The sequence below is a fragment of the Rhea americana genome, unplaced genomic scaffold, assembly GCF_003343005.1.
Source record: "Rhea americana isolate MKP2758 unplaced genomic scaffold, rheAme1 scaffold_70, whole genome shotgun sequence".
Classification (NCBI taxonomy): domain Eukaryota; kingdom Metazoa; phylum Chordata; class Aves; order Rheiformes; family Rheidae; genus Rhea; species Rhea americana.
In genome coordinates this window covers 318,375-335,462 of record NW_028186868.1, presented here as the reverse complement: position 1 = coordinate 335,462, position 17,088 = coordinate 318,375, and the positions used below count along the sequence as shown (strand labels likewise).

General features: G+C 38.5%; 1 protein-coding gene across 2 annotated transcripts in view; it reads right to left on the bottom strand.

The window, feature by feature from the left end:
* LARGE1 (LARGE xylosyl- and glucuronyltransferase 1) overlaps nucleotides 1-17,088 on the bottom strand; it is a 288,083-nt gene that overhangs the window by 27,355 nt on the left and 243,640 nt on the right. For both annotated transcript variants that reach the window (XM_085321682.1, XM_085321683.1), the window contains one exon: nucleotides 9,270-9,425. In XM_085321682.1, the coding sequence (XP_085177808.1) occupies nucleotides 9,270-9,425 (156 nt within the window). The remainder of the gene's footprint in view (nucleotides 1-9,269; nucleotides 9,426-17,088) is intronic.

The following is a 17,088-nucleotide window of genomic DNA, read 5'->3' as shown; positions in this document are numbered from 1 at the left end:
AAATGAAAACAAAACATATTTTCAACATTAAAAAAAGCATTCAGGCCATACTATTCAGCTCTAACAATTAAGGAAAAAAAAAGTCCTTCCTCAAAAAACAGTGTTTCTTTTGAACAAACACCAATTTTTTGGTATTGCTGTGCATGTCTCTCATAAGTTAAACTGTGAGACATAAAGAAAAGCTGGGGTAAAATATCTAGGTCTTCAATCCCATTTTGGACTACTCTTAGAATCTCCTTTTACTTTAATTCCATATAAATAAAAATGGGAATATGAACGTTTCTTGTCTTCTGGGAAGATTTTGGATATATCTGGYTCATCTGCTTTAACATAATTGGTCAGTTTAAGAGCATTTTCCCCTTTCTCATTTTCTCTATTCACACACGTTCACAAAAATATTCAGATACTCATGTCCTAGTATCACACACACAGATACAGGCTGCTTCCTTCTTCCTATAAAGAGACACACAATATWTAAAAATTTATGTTGCACACAGTCATATGCCATTATTACATACACATATTTAAAATGAAGAATGTTAAGGATGCACGACATTCAAGAGAATTGTCGAAGAGAGTCAAATAAATAAACTTAAATCTATCTATTTTGTAATTTACYTCATCTCATTTTTCAGTTACATGATCACATAAAATTTTTCCAATGATATTGTTTTATCTACAGTATGCATATTGTGTGGATCCATTATTTACAGAAAAAGGATTTATAGTGTGGTTTAAAGTTTGCTTCCACATTGTACCTCAATGAAAACAGGGGTTGATACTGGGAATACTGACACCTATGCTAACAGATGTTCATTCAAACACAGCRCACCATCCGAAGGAGGATACTAATATCATCTGGATTTGATAAAAGATGGCATCTCCATTTTGAACACCTCCATTATAYGTGCAACAATAGGCTTAGTATAGCGAAGACTTCTTATTGTTAGAGTGACAGCATGTGTTTTGCAAAAACAAGAATATGTTTAGCACRAGATTCACTGTTTCTATAAGATTTTCAGTGTTAAAGCCACTAACTTGCCACTGACCATGTAGGAAATTTCCCCGCTAGGAAATACTCTCACAGTTGRAAATACATGTTCTTTTGAGACCATGTGCAGTAGATATTCTCTTAGGAAATTCTACAGTGGGAAACAGCAAGTTCTTTCAGTTAGCATCATGATATTATTTGTTTCAGAAATAAAAACGGCAACAAGCAGAGGGAGCCACAACATTCATGATACCAAAACAGAGAGACAGATATATCCAAAAATATAATGCATTTGCTAAGTTACTTCTCTGGGCAAGCAGYTGTGGCAGATAATCTGACTTCATCTCCAGGAAAGTGGCCTTTGAGGCTTGGCTGGACATACAGGTACAAGCAGGCCAGGAGGTATTGAACTCTACCATAAATCCTCACCATTTACCATGTCTGCTTGTCTGACTAATATATTTATATGAGATGAGGTGGTGTTTTCTATCCATGTGACAGACTGCCGACCCATATGATAAATGGCACATAACACATACCTTTCATTGACAAATTGGTAGTCTGCTCATGAATCTCTCTTCCTGAAGCTGTTTCTACTTGTGAATATATCTATGATTGGCTTTTTTCTTTTTCTTTTTCTTTTTTTTTTTTTTGAATTGTAGTGTCATAGGAACATTTTACTTCCCACCAAAATCTACAGGATTCCATCCCAAGAGAGACGAATCCAAATCCAGGATCAAGAGTATTTTCTTTAAGATTAATGATATTTCAAAACAAACAAACAAATGACATTTTATGTGTACTCTACCTGGCAATATTGGCTTCTTTGCAACAGAGAGGAGGAAATCTGGGCTTCCTTCATGATATGCAATTTGGTTAGCAAGATTTAAAATGACAAAATTCTCATCCAAACAAAAACTATTTCCAGACATTTTAGGAGAGGTATTAGTGTTCTAGTTTTCCTCCTTCTCTCTGTTTCAGGTGTGCCAATGGTCCTGCATTGCCTTTGCACTTCAGCACCTCACAGTTTTTGTTATGTTCATCTTCACAAAACCTTCTGAGACTGGGCAGTGCTGTATTTCCACTCCTTTGAAAGTAAGGGGGTCTGCACTTATCTCTGGTACAGACTCCTAACTGAGATGCTTGAATTAATTTTTAAAGGAGAGAAAAAAGGCGTGTCCTAGGATTTAGATCCTGCAGAAGGGGGGAATCCCTCTATGTTTGCATGTCTCCTCATAAAGCATTTAAAAATGTGTGAGATGACCCTAAGCTTAAGTAATTCACCAATATCATACAACATAGCAGAAACTGAGCAGCTTAGAAACTTTCAACTTCCAGACCATCCTGCCTTATCCTAGGTGTGTGCAGTTAAGATTCACATTAGAATACCAACTCAGCCACTGAGACACACAAAAAATAACATCAGCTCAGGATGAAACTATAAGCTAGTTATAAAATGCAGCAGTTTCATTTCCTCCTGTCTAGTCATCCCAGTTCCCACCAGYAGGCAATTTAGCTTGCAATTTAGCACTTTTAGAGTGTGTGAGCTAACTGCTGCCTTTAGCGTGGCATAAACAAAGCAGATGATGATGTAGGGAGGAAAAAGCATTCACTGAGTCTTGTTTGGGAGATGACCTACATAAAGTACTTCTGGCTTTTCCAATAATTAGTAATAAAAGCCAGACTAATCCCATGTCAATTAAACCTTTATTCTTCCCACACCGTAAAATTTTGTGCATTTGCTATGGGTCAAATTGTGCTTTCTTTGTGAAATAAAATTGTGCTAAAGACAAAGAGGAGGATACTGTTTGAGCAACCTACCTAGCAAGAGGAATTTTGCTGCAGCATATGAAAAAGTAGACAATAGTCTTGCTACAGAGAAGTAATGTATTCACAATTAAGAACCCAGTTTTTCAGCATGGCTAACACTATAATCAGTTCTGTACATATAAACTACAGCTTCCCTTGATCTTAGCTGCAGCTGCGAGGGCTTGGTAGTTCTCAGTATCCCATATCATTAGCCCCTTGCCAAATTTTCTTGGCTAAACTGTTCCCAGCCCTTCTTTGCAACAGTTCCTTAACAGATTGGTCTCCTTGCTTCTGTTTCCCCAGATTGTTCCCAGCCCTGGTCTTCCTGTGTAGAGAGTTTCACAGTCTCTCCTAAGTCTTAATCTCAGTTTTCCTAATGGAGAAGTTCTAGCACTGTTTCTAGCCCCAAGGTACCTGTTCAAGTAGCCTGCAAACTTCCTGCACCTACAGGTATCCATCAGTCCTCTCCCCTTCTCATTCCAAACACAATCTCTCCAGACTCCATATCTAAATTAAGTCTTTCCTTTCTGCCTTTGACCTAGCTTTTATCCCTTTTACAAGTGAATCAGGTATTCTTCTGCTCCATGCTGCCTGGACATAAATGAGGGCAATGGATATAATTCAGAAGAATTATAGCAAGCAGATATCCTGCTCTCAGCTCAAATGCAGTTTTTCAGCCTGGCATGGAGCATTCAGAAGAAGCAGAAAATGTCCATCTTTGCCCTGGTCTCTTGACTGCAGCATGCTCAATTTTTCTGCAGCATTGGGAGATATATAACCCAGTCACATATATTCATCCATGTGTCTGAAGAGCTGAGCCTATTAAAAATTAAAGAAAACACTACTGAGGATGTGTAAATCACATTTTTTCAGACCTATAGTTCGCATAAATTTTCATCAGGTTGGTGAAGAGCACTGCCTGGCATTCTTACTTAATTTGGGGTTCTTCTTGTGGCATGGAGTATTTCCATGAGGAGGTCATCAGAACTTTGTGATGTGGGTGAAATCTCCAAGCTTTTCTCCATGCTTCATTTTAAAATAGAAGGAAAAAAGGAAGAGGTATACTAGTGTGATGAAAAAACACATTCTGCATGGTTTTCCCATCTAGCAATATTATAAGGAGTAGAAAGCAGCATGATGGGAAGTTTCAGACAGCTAACAGGACGTGCTATCAGCTAAGTATTTAATAATAATAACAATATCAGTTATACTATTAGAAACAACACAACTGGGAAAGTCAGAATTTCCCCTCAAAACTGCCATATACCATCTGTTACTACTATAGAAAGACTACAACATGATAAAATAGTAACTTTAAACCCYAGTCACACAAACAATGCAGATCCATATTCTTATACTCAAATCCTGCAGAAGCAAAGGGTACCTCCTGCAACAGTCAGATTGTAAGTTCAGTGCCCAGTTACTAACTTGGAAGTACTCTTTGCAGGCTATTTTTAGATATTTAGAAATTGTTAAATTTGTTAGTAAAGTTTATACATTTTGTAACACTGCTAGCATCTGGCTTTCTGGTGGGTGTTWTAAGAAGGCATGCAAAGTCATTTGCTTATATTAAGAATCTCTAGCTTTGCACAAAGAGAGTAAATATATTAAATAATTAGAAATTAAAAAATATATTAAATAATAAGTAAAAACACRTGTAGTAAATATAGTCCTAAACAAGAGTTTTCAGTGAGAACTAATTAGAATTTTTTACAATTTTTGTGTTTTTTATTTGAACAGGAAAATACAACATGAGAGAAATCTGGAGAGAACTTTTTTTCTTCTGATTTCTGAAAATTCTTCTTTAAGGGGAATCTATTCTCCTTTTAAAAAACTGAGTGAAATCAATGATAAACTTTGCACTGATCTTGCTCTGGGCTTTGGGTCAGGACCTGAACTTCACTAATAGGGGATAACCCATTCAATCTTCAGATCTAAAACTCTGACAGAAACACCTTGTGAGAAGCAGTTATCTGCAGAAAACGAAAACGATAAAAGGTTGAGTGTGTGCCTGTGTGCAAAAATCAGGCCTATGGTACCTATCTCATAGCCTTAACTGTACAGTTAGACTGGTAGACAAAAGATCCTGCTGTACTATTTCAAGCTTTGGATCCTCTGGAATAAAATGCTGGATATAAACATAAAAAGCCAATAGGAAACTCATAAATCAGAGGTTACTGTGAGGTTTGTCTTCATGGGTTCCCCTAAAATATCCTTCTTAGTATCAAAATAAAAAAGGAGAGAAAAGTGGGAAAYAGCATGAAACAAGTAGGATGGAGTGACTAAGAACCTGCTTCAAATACCGCTTGAGTCAATGGCAGTGTTTATAGGAGTGTTTGGCTCATATTCTGAATTTCCCATCCACAAGCTGCACAAAGGCCAAAAAGGTGATTTGACCAATTTTCAGAGAAGTGCTTGCTCTGTAATCTGGTGTTAGTATGTATGGAATGAATGGTGACCCTCAGTACTGCTTTACRGCAAGAAGCATGCGTAGGACCCTGAATACAGGCTATACCAGCAATGCAGTCTCTTTCATAAACACACATGTAGGTATTTTTACAAAAACGTACAGAAATTTCCCCAGCACCTCCAAATTTTTCAATCTGTATATCCTGGCTTCCAATATTTTAGTTTGAAAATCCTACTTGTTCATTCCTACATGTAACTTTTTACATCCTAATATCAGTACTATGCAGCATAGGTTCTAAGACTGCCTTTAGACCTCTTCAAATGCATTCTGTGGTACTTCACCTCTTTAGTAAATATTTAAAAAGAACAAACAAAAAGTAATAATCCATCTGCCTGCATATATCCTCCTAGACAAGCTCAGGAAGTGTGGGTTAGACGAGTGGACAGTGAAGCGGATTGAGAACTGGGTGAAAGGGCTCAGAGGGTCGTCATCAGTGGCGTGGAGTCTAGCTGGAGGCCTGTGGCTAGTGGCRTCCCCCAGGGCTCAGTACTGGGTCCCATCCTGTTCAACTTCTTCATCAGTGACCTGGATGAGGGGACAGAGTGCCTCCTCAGCAAGTTTGCTGATGCTACCAAGCTGGGAGGAGTGGCTGATACACCTGAGGGCTGTATAGCCATTCAAGAGAGAACTGGACAGGCTGGAGAGTTGGGAGGAGAGGAGCCTCATGAGGGTCAACAAGGGCAAGTGCAGAGTCCTGCACCTAGGGAAAAATAACTCTATGCACCAGTACAARCTGGGGGCTGACCTTCTGGAGAGCAGCTCTGCAGAGAAGGACCTGGGAGTGCTGGTGGATGACAAATTGACCATGAGCCAGCAATGCACCCTTGTGGCCAAGAAAGCCAATGGTATCCTGGGCTGCATTAGAAAGAGTGTTGGCAGCAGGTCGATGGGTGATCCTGCCCCTCTACTCAGCCCTAGGGAGGTCTCATCTTGACTACTGTGTCCAGGTCTGGGCTCCCCAGTATAACAGAGACATGCAGCTACTGGAGAGAGTCCAGTGTAGGGCTACAAAGATGATCAGAGGGCTGGAGCACCTGCCCTATGAGGAACGGCTGTGAGAGCTGGGCCTCTTCAGCCTGGGGAAGAGAAGACTGAGGGGGGATCTTATCAATGTGTACAAGTACCTGAAGGGAGGRTGTCAAGGGGACRGGGACAAACTCTTTTCAKTTGCCCCATGTGACAGGACAAGAGGCAATGGGCAGAAATTGAAGCACAGGAAGTTCCGTCTGAATGTGAGTGGGAATTTCTTCAGGTGACTGTAAGGTCTGATTATCATTTAAACTAATCCCCCTTTACATCTCTCTGGCACTGTAAAGAGTCCTTTAAACGGGAAGATACATAATTTACATTCATTTTAAGGCTATCTTGGTACTGTCAGAGAACAGTAAGGGGCCTTAGAGTAACAGAATCAGCCCAATGGTACAAACTGCCACACTTCATTATACATTTTACAGATATTTGCATTACAAATGAGATTCCTTAATTACAGGTTGCATTCTAAATAAAACACCATTACAAATATTAAACTGYAGAGGTGCAGTGGCTGGCATATTGGAACAAGACCTTAAAGGTAGATTCTGACACCACCAGATTATGAGTGACAAACTTGTAACAAGCCACTGTTCTTTCACAACAGGGCTCAGTGGATTTAGTGCTTAAGTAATTCTCTCTAATTATAAAAGCAGCAGAGCTAATCTAGCATTTTGTCAACTGGTCCATAGTGCAGGGAAGCACAGACAGCTGAAGCAGCACCTTTTACCCCTACACAATGCCTAGTGCAATAAAGCCCAATTGTACTTTGAGGCTGCTATTCTTAATTCAGGGGAAAAAAATAGTAACTGTAAAATAAATAGCATTTTCTACCTTATACATATTTGAATCTGCAAAAATCATAGCCTTCTATGTAAAACATATGCTTAGGAATCCTAACAGAAATATATGGCTGCATCTTGCCAGACTAAAGATCCATCTAGCCCAGTATCCTCTCTCCAACTGTGACCAACATTGGCTGCCTAGAGAAGAATATAAAAGCAGGGGAAGTGTACAGTGATACTTTTTCAGAATGTTCTCCAAGTCCTGAACTTGTGGTTCAAGGGCTTCTTGCACCAAAAGCTTTACAGCTCCTCATTGCTTTTCTTTCCATGMAGAGTCATTTTTTGAACATATGTATATTTTTAGCAACATTACCTCCTGTTCGAGGCTTCATTATATCTTGGGTGAAATATCTTCTTTTGTTTTGAACCTGCTTCATGCCCCCTAGTTCTTGTACTGCAGGAATGACAAACAGTGGCTCCCTGCTCACCTTAAATGAYACTATTTTTCTGAGATGATGCTGCAATAGATCATGGGAATGTACTATATTTTGATAGGATACCTTTGACAGTGTGAGGAATTATCACACTGAAGATTGGAGAATGGTTTTCATTATAAGCCTATTCTCAGGGTCTCATAACATCCAAGTTGAAACCTACTTTTGGGATTCTCCAGTAAAAGGTCACAGTCAAGTATAAAGTAGAGTGTACATCAAGGGTAACTAGCAAAAAGCTATGTTGACTCCTAAGTGACTACTGTAAGGCTACTCAATGTTACAATTTTTCTGTATCTTATTGTGTTGATAGAAGAYTGATAATTTTTAGTGTCTCTTGGCATGGTAAGACTCATATTTTTGCATGTCTAGCCCATGTTTTTCAAGTATCCTTTCTTAAAAAAAGTTATAAATGGAAGAACGAGCAACATTTCCTTTTCAGACACCAGCCATACCATATACCATATTGCATTCTATTTGTCTTGAATATGAAACAGGCTTGAACAGTTAGTCATTTTCAGTGTTTGTCAACCAGACAAAAGTTTAGTAAAATAAGCGATTTTAAACCTTTGGGATAGCCTATTTCAGCACTAAGAACTTGCATTCACTGTACACTTTTCCTCTAACAAAGTGTCACCTGGAATAAATCTGCTTATTAGGGATTTGCAGAGCTCTGGAAAATATAGTAACAAGTCTGTGACTGCATTCATGCTCCTCTAACCTACCTAACATCTTGTGAATTCAACATAATTTTACTCAGCGTTCTTATTAAACAATAAAGCATGATAATATTTTGTTTTGTTGCCTTTTTTTTTACATCTCCCCTTTTCTCTTCCTATCTTCAGCTTCACCTTATGTATCTTGATGTGTCCGATCATTAGACTTTCAGTGGTCTTTTAGCATATTCAGTCGATTTGATTCTCTCATTTTACTCTTGCTGTGCTCTCTCTGTCTCTTCCTTTCACCCCAGTCACTGTTAATCTCGACAGTTTCTCACGGTTTTCCCTATCCCCTTTTAGAAGACRGTGTGATGGCAGAATGAGTATCCGGGAAACCATGCTTTGGACTAAGATATATTTAACCTCTCAGAGCTAAAGTTAAAAAATTGTGGTCATATTATCCACACATTAAATGGCAACACTACAAGCTTCAGTGGTGCTATTGACTATCAACTACATCTTAAGTGCTAATATGTACATGATACTGTATTTGTTTTACTGATTTTTGTATAGAGAATTTCATGTATCTTAAGAGAATCATGTATTTTTTCCTTGAAAATAACACAAAACGTTACACGTGTCTTTTTCTTTCTTTTCTGTGCAGCCAAAATTGGTATCTCCAGAGACATTACACACAAGGAATTCATATAGAACTGAGTATAAAGGTTTCAGTTAACAGTTTTTTTAAAAAATAGAACTATATGTACTCTGGCACTCATACATATGGAATTCACATAGAACTGTGTATAAAGGTTTCAGTTAACAGTTTTTTAAAAAATTAGAACTGTATGTACTCTGGCACACATATATGTGTACAGCATGTACATTCAGCATCAYTCTTGGAATCTGAGTATTGACCTCAATTCTCCCAAGTCCCTCTGCACTGCACTGACCACACAATCAACTTTCCATGTTTTCACATTGCCTGTTCCTTGTATGAAACGCCCTTCAGATCTTCAAGCCCATCCCACTTACGTTTTCACTGTTAACATCTGTCTCACTGGGGCAGCCAAAGAGTTCTCGTCTCAGCAAGTTCCCATCGTATTCTAGAAATGTCAGGTAGAGGTTGCGGAAAAACTCTACATGCTTGTTTTTCACTCGCAGCTTCTTTGGCGAATTCCAGTGAATCACCTCAGAGGGAAAAAAGAGAAAACAGATCCTACTGTTAGAATACAGATTTGCTTTATCTGCTGGTTTTATGTATGTTCAGTTTATTTCCCTCTTGGAAAGAAAAAAACACAACTATGCAGATATTTCTTTCAGTCTTCTAATACAGAAAACTTTACCACATCTTTCACACATAACTGCATACTGTACAGATGATGTGTTTTAAAACCCCTTCACAGAATAACTTGCACATTTGTCTTAGTATATTTTTCTAGTTTGTGATGYGGCCCCTCATAAATGTTGCCACAACTTTCATCATGGCCTGATAGGCTATGGACTCTGTTGAGGGGAGTGGCACTATGAAGGAGAAGGGGATGTTGATATTAAACATTAATCTCAGATTTCCACAAGACTGTTTCAACTAATGAAATTGATTCACTGTTTCAGGCTAGGCAGACACTTCTCTTCCTAGATATTGAGAAGAAAAGGCCTCAAATGCATTTCTGCATCCATTTGCATCCTTCAAGAAGGGTTGAATTTAATCCAACTTCCTTTTCGCCATTGCTTCATTTAAACAAGACTGATCTCAGTTGCATTATGCAACATAGTGATGCAGTACAATGTTTCACGCTTTGAATTCCTATTTCTAGCAGGTATTTATCCTCTACTAATGGGAGAAAACTCTCACTCTGRCCTAGATTTAACTCTAATGCTGATATAAAGGACCCGATTCTCATTTACATCAAGGCAACTTTGCACTGCTTTCTGATTGTGAATGAGGGAGTCAAAAGTGGCTTGCAGGAATTACTTCTTTTTATAGAGGCAATATTTTAGGCATAAGAAAAAAAACAAATATTTTAAAGCCAATTTTATTCTCAAGAGATTAACAAAAAAGAAAAACTTTCATTGGGAGTACTTTCAAACTAGGAGTTCTGGAGGTCCTTTGAATCCATTAAATTAATTGTGTGAAGGTGACATGTCAGTCACACACAGCCACAGACCTCTTTGCCACCAAGCTGCAACGCCAGCAGCTGAGACATTACAATGGTAAGCTAATGGATGTTGTTCTGAACACTGCATTTGTGGAAGGGAATATACAGAACTGGAGCAGAGTACACAGAGAAGAAGTAACCAAAAGCACATGAACACAGTTCTTTCGGTGTCTGGAACAAAACACCACATGAACAGGATGTCCTTTTGGATCAGTCTGTATGTTGTTGAATGAGTGGACTGATGGAGGAACAAGATATGAACTGAATTCTTCCTGTACTAACTTCAGCAGACCACACAGTATTTTCACTGAGTATCTACCACAAAAAGCTACAGTATGCTGCATAACCAACATCAATGAAAATTTTTTCTGATATGGAAATCTTCATCCTTCCCTGGAATTTCACTACTGAAGCTATCAGGATTTCAGAATACCATATATCCAGTCATACAAAAGCAACAGTAGGGAGTAAGATCATTTTGGAAATAGGCAAATCACTTTTTTTATAATCAAAGGAGCACTTTAAATCAAGGCCAGGAAGAAGCTACACACTGAATGAATCTAGGAGATTACCTGGAACAAATATACTTGATATAGATATTCTGCCTAAGCAATGCTACCTTCTTTGCTGATTTTATATTTGTCTGTATATTCAAATGTGTAGCTTGACTGTGAAACAACACATTGCTTCAACAAGTGTTGCAAATAGAGAACAACACAGAAACAAAAGAAGTTTTAGCCAGCATTGCTAGGATAGCACATAAACTCAAGACGATACATTTCCACTGCTGAAAAATGGCTTTCTTCTCTGAAAACAACTTGATGTGTTTCATTCATTGTATTTAACTACAGCAAAAGGCAGGAAATATATGGGGTGGGGGAAAAAAAAGGCCTCTATGATTGAATCCTACCTCACGGAAACAGGCAAGTGTAACACTAGCATACGGCTAAGGGAAGCTAAAGGGCTGCTGAACAGTTTTAAAGGGTACTGGTATGTATTTTTTTCCAAACAGGCACAGAATGGGAATTGTTGATCTGCTGGTAGCTAGCACGTTTTTAAGAGGACATCAAAGAGCACAGAGGAGCTGGAAAATGGGAAGAAAAAAAGCCCACAAAGATTTTTTTTTTTTTTTTTTTTGGCGTGAAAATGCTTTTGCTACTCCCACATAGGCATTTCTATCTAGATGCCTTCATGAGCATCCTAACACCCTGGTGAGCACTCTGACTGCTCACATCAGGGACCTTGAGCACCAAAATTTTTAATGATTATAAACTCCAAAACTGTTACAGGACAGGATCCCCTACTCTGCCAGGCTTTCTCATCAACATACACTATGTCACGTCACAGCTGAGTACTGGTGTTGATGTCTCTACTCAGTTGTGTGGGTGATGTCAAAGCCAGACAACTGCAGTTGTCAGTGTAGTGTCTCTTTGCTACTGTGCTTCAAAATTTGTTGTGTGTGTAAAAGCTGGTAAGCATCAAGGGCCTAGCTGGTGGCTGAGATGTGATCAGATTTGAAACGTGTCAGGATGCTGTATGTGTACAGATGTCAGGGGAGCCTGCAGTCAACTGAATAAAGCTGAATGGAGCTGATTTTTTTCCAGAAAAACTGTTCCTTTTTTTCTTTTTTTTTTTTTTTTTTTTTTTTAATCAAGAAAGACAGCACATGTCAATGCAGCTAAAGAATATAAAGGAGCTAATGTCTGGATGACCTGAGGTAGAAAAAAACACAAAACAGGTCTAGTGAAAGAGAAGGCTGCTTTTCTGCTTTTCAAATGTAGCATGATTAGAGAAATATTATGTGATACATGAAAGCACAAAAAAGAACAGCAGATTTCTAAAGGCAAAAAGAATCTTAACCATCACTATCTAACACTACATCCATAGACTATTTTTTTTCTTCTCTCCTGTCAGCCCACAAATTCACCTTGAGTTTGACTGCAACTGTCTGATTCGGTCTACTGCACCATTAGCATCACCATAAGTTGCCAAGAAATCCTTGTGTGGGCTGTACTGAGCACCAGTGAGGTACATGAAGACAATAGGCTGCACAGGTAAAGAAGATAAAGCCATTACATGACTGTTAAAACCTTAATTGTGGGCAACACTGAATTACTTGGGTGGAGGGAAATCAGCTGGAGAGAGACTATATAGAAATTAACAAAAAACCTCCACACTAAAATAACCCCCAAAACTCAATGTCTACTTTATCTGTTGTCTGACCAACTGTTACCTCAAAATTGCAAAGAGAAAGTTAATCTAGAAGCCACGATCTTATTTCTGTAATATCCTCTTTCCAAGACTGAACAGCACTGTAATACTGTATTTTTTACCTCTTAATTCTTGAGATATTCCAAAGCTCTGTCGGCTGGCAGAGGAAACTGCAGCTAGAACAAAGAAATTGCAGTGCTGTTGTCTGTACAGACATCTCAAGAATGGTGCTATCCTTTAGCCTGACCCACAGACTCTTCCCACTCTTGATTAAGGCCTCTTGAGAACTAAGGAAATTATCCTCCTAAATCTTCATTTAGCAATTTAAGTACTGAAAGATCAGAACATAAAATTCCACAGCTATTTAACACTTGGTTAGTTGTCATTAAGCAACTTGGCACTATCTACATTTCTGTTAATACTACCCTAGTTAATCAGCAACCGTTACCACTCACTAATTAGGCTCAGTCAGCCTCCTGGAATATTTCCATGTATTTTGTGACCCAGTGAAACAGACTATACTGAACTGATAGTTCCCATTTATTCACAAGGTTTTGACCTAAATCACTCAGATGATGCAGCTGGAGCCTTATAAACTGGCATCAGCATCTGAGATGGAAGGCTGCAGAGGATGCTGGTGGAACATGACAGAGAGCTCTAAGGTTGGTCACCTATAGAGAACTGTACTGAAAAAAAAAACTCAGCAAACCCTTGTAGCTTTTCAGCTGCATTGTCCTCCCTGAGGAGATTAAATATTTCAAATCAGATGTTAAAACCACTAAACTATAAGCTTCAACATATTATTTCTATGGGTACCCTTCTTACTCATTTTTATCCACCATGAAGCACTTTCTCCTTCCACAAGAAATATTTAGCCAAATGTTTCCTTCAACACAATCCTCTCTATTTTTGCCCAGAGACAGATCTCGTGAATTTCTCACATGCTTCCAGCCCTTAAGAAATCAGAGAAGCCCGGATATCCTTCTCTGTCCATCCCTGTGGCTCTCTGTCTACTTTCCAAGATGAAGGCACAAAGAGCAAAAATAAATTAAACTTAAAGAGTTTTATTTTTACAAAGCTCTTAATTAACCCTATGATCGCTTTGCAATTTAGATAAATAAATAAAAATGATTTTTTATATATGAGGAGATATTCCTGCTTAAAAGCTAGGCTCCTGTGTCCTTATTTAGGTAACCAGATAGTTCCCACTGAAATCAGTAAGAGTGAAATGCTCAAAAAATCTGCATRTAAAGCTACTTATATATGTCACTTTAATATCTCAACAGGCTTGCTTTTAGGCACATTACTGTTTGGTTTAAATAACATTCCCCAAGTCACAGTGCAAAGAAGTATTGCACACACAACTTCTGATACCTCAACCAGAGATGCTTGGAAATTTTCATTTTAAACTATGTTTTATCAGAAAAGAATTGTTCATTTGCCACCCAAAAGGGACAAATATTTCAAAAAAAAAAAAAAGAAAAGAAAAAAAAAAGAAAGGTTATCAAGGAAGCTTTATAGCTCCAGAGCGCTATCTCTGATCTAAATGAGTGGAGGAGACTTGTGTTTCAGTAGCCAGCAACCTACAGGTCCAGACACTGCTTTCAGTGTCTGCTTTCAGATGCAGTATTCAAACCCCTGCCCTGCCTGATTTGGTGACCATGATCCCAGGGAGTACTCTGACTCCTTGCTTTTGCCTATGATGACTAAAGAAAACTATTTCTGTCTTACATTTTTCTGCTAAAGTTCTCAATTTGTCCTCAAAAGAGTTTGCAGTTTTCCTTTCAACCTCAGTATCAATGCTTAATGTGAGGCCTCCATAAGTTGATTTTAGATTATCTGTCTACAAAACAGCTTCCCATTAAAAATGCCTCTGTAATACCACAGTGTTTCCTTTTTGGCACAGCAGAAGCAGCTTATTGACTACATTCAAGGGAGGGGTATGTTTACCCCTCTCGGGCCCTTACTCCTCTCAGTGTAGTTCTTCCTTGGTTGGCATTAAAAGGTGCAAGGCTGCAGAATGCCAGAGCTGCTGCAGATCAGTGCTGAGGTGCCTGGACAGCAGGGGTTGGCTCAGGGACTGGAATAGAAAGAGGTGCAATAGGTCATGTTTGAGGCAGATCTGAAATGATACATTTGGGTTATGGATAAGAAGCAGTATAAACTTTAGGAGGCCATTTCACAGAGTTGCTCTAGTGTGGAAAATATTCCCCAGGAGAGCACAGTGAATGACAAATTCCCCTTTCCAAAATTGTTTTATGAGGCTAATTATCTATCTACCTGCTAATTTAACATAAGTTGTGTAAAAAGCAATCAACAGAATTTAAAGCATTTACTTATTTTGAGGGGTAAATTCTAATAATTTGATATATTCCCATTGAAAAGTCCAGGATCTCTTTTTTTGTGTGTGTGATTGTGAATTAGCAGATTCTCTGTGTGTAAATAGCATCTGTATCCTTGACAACTAGACTTTTCTTCAAGACTGACTCATTCAGTAAGGTCATGATTCATTGTCAGAGGCAACACAATTCATTACTTTCTTTCACAGGATTTTCCTGCCATTTGGTTTGTGCCAAACCACAGTAATTGAGATTTCCTCACAGATAGGAATAAACTATTAACCAAAAAGGAAAGCAAATATAGGGCTCATTCCAGCAAAAGCAATGTTTAGATGAACTTCAGGTCCAGACAGACCCCCTCCAAGGGCTTCAAAGGTCAATAAAGCATGGCCCTGCAGCAAACCTGTTCAGTCACATTTTGATCTACTAGGGACCATGTAAGGAGCCGAGATAAATAAGTTACGATAGGCAGTGGATGCCTATAGAGAATAACGTTTAGCACTTCCACATCTTTTGGCCAGCCTTCTGTAGTAACCCCTGAGCATTTTTCCAAGTTATAACAAACGATATGCAAAAAATAAACACTTCTGGTCTTTAGAGGCTGCAAGTGGCTCACCTGGCAAGAAGAATTAAAGGACATCTGTTTCCACTTGCTTTCTATTAAAATTGTTCAATTTAAGAGATTCTTGACTGATGCAAACCACTGTTAGAACAGGTGTCTTCAGGGTGGGGAAAAGAAGATTCCTGTCTGTGTAATTGTTTGTAAGAGTAGTGGCTCCACATGCCACATACAGCAGAACAAAACCACTCAAACTTCAGTCTAGTTGTTTATGCTGTGGCTTCTAGCACTATAATATGCAAGGAGCTAAACAAGCATTTAGACAAGCAAAATTATTAAAATACTTTTATTCTGATGTTGCTTTAGAGGGATTTAAAGTTAAAAGACACAAACTACATAATACTTGATTATAAATACTTCTGTCTCTCTTATGCCTGTTCTAGAGGAGCCCCATATGCAAGTCTTCCTGCATTCAAGCAGAACAATTGCACGTGATGCTCAGCTGGAACAAGTGAGCAGAGTAGAGTTCAGCAGCAGTCAAATATTTTACTCTCTCTAACATACGACAATATAAATATTGTTAAGGTTGATACAGATGCAACTTAATGAGGACTATACAGACCAAAAGGAATGATTAGAATCCTCTTTAGGTAATATGAAATATTCAAGAACCTCACAGGCCTCTAAAAAGCATGCCGGCCTTCTCAAAGCTTGCACAAACATAAACAAAGCAGAAAAGCAGTATATGCATACTTGAACAACAGCCAGCCATGGGGATCTCTAAGTTTATTTGACTTGTTGTGTACAAAAAATGACAAATCCTCAAATCTCATGGATTTTGAGACCAGATGGAATTATATCAGAGTTTTTTTCAATCTGATGGGAGATCTGACTTGAGGAATATTTGGCTGGGCCAAGTTTAGCTTCCTGTGTTTCCTTCTTTCCTATGTCATCCTTCTTAAACCTACAGTACAAACTCCACAATCCATCTTTCTCCCCCTCTTCCCCTGGAGGGTTCTCCTACCTAATTTTTTATTCCAGGCTTACCATGAAATACAGGATGTGCCAAATACATTGTGCTATACCATTTATATCAAATGCCATGGAAACTGACTAACTTGGCTGATTTTAAGAAGCATATTTTCAAAATTGGGCTAACTATACTTCTACTGCTTATTTGTAAGGATCATACACCAGAACAGTTCAGTTCCTTTTTAGAATTGAAAATTTGCTAATTCTCATAGTGGATTTTCACAAATTTGAAATTTCTCATTAAAACATAAAAACGCACAAAACAGTTAAACAGTGCTGCCTGAGGGTCAGCTCTTTGACCAGTTCAATTGCCTAAACAGAGATGTGTAGCAACATTTAAGGCACCTTAGAGTAAGCTGTCTGCCTATAAGCTGCCATGCCAAAAAGGTATGGGTCTCCTGCAGGTCTGTGTTGTATCTGCTAGCCCCACATAGATATATCAGATAGCTTAAGTGACTTGAACTGTGTACACAGGTAACTGAACGAAGCCTAGATACTCAATGGTTAGCTTCAATATCTTGTTCTCATTTAAGTGTATGTGCCTTAATCTGGCA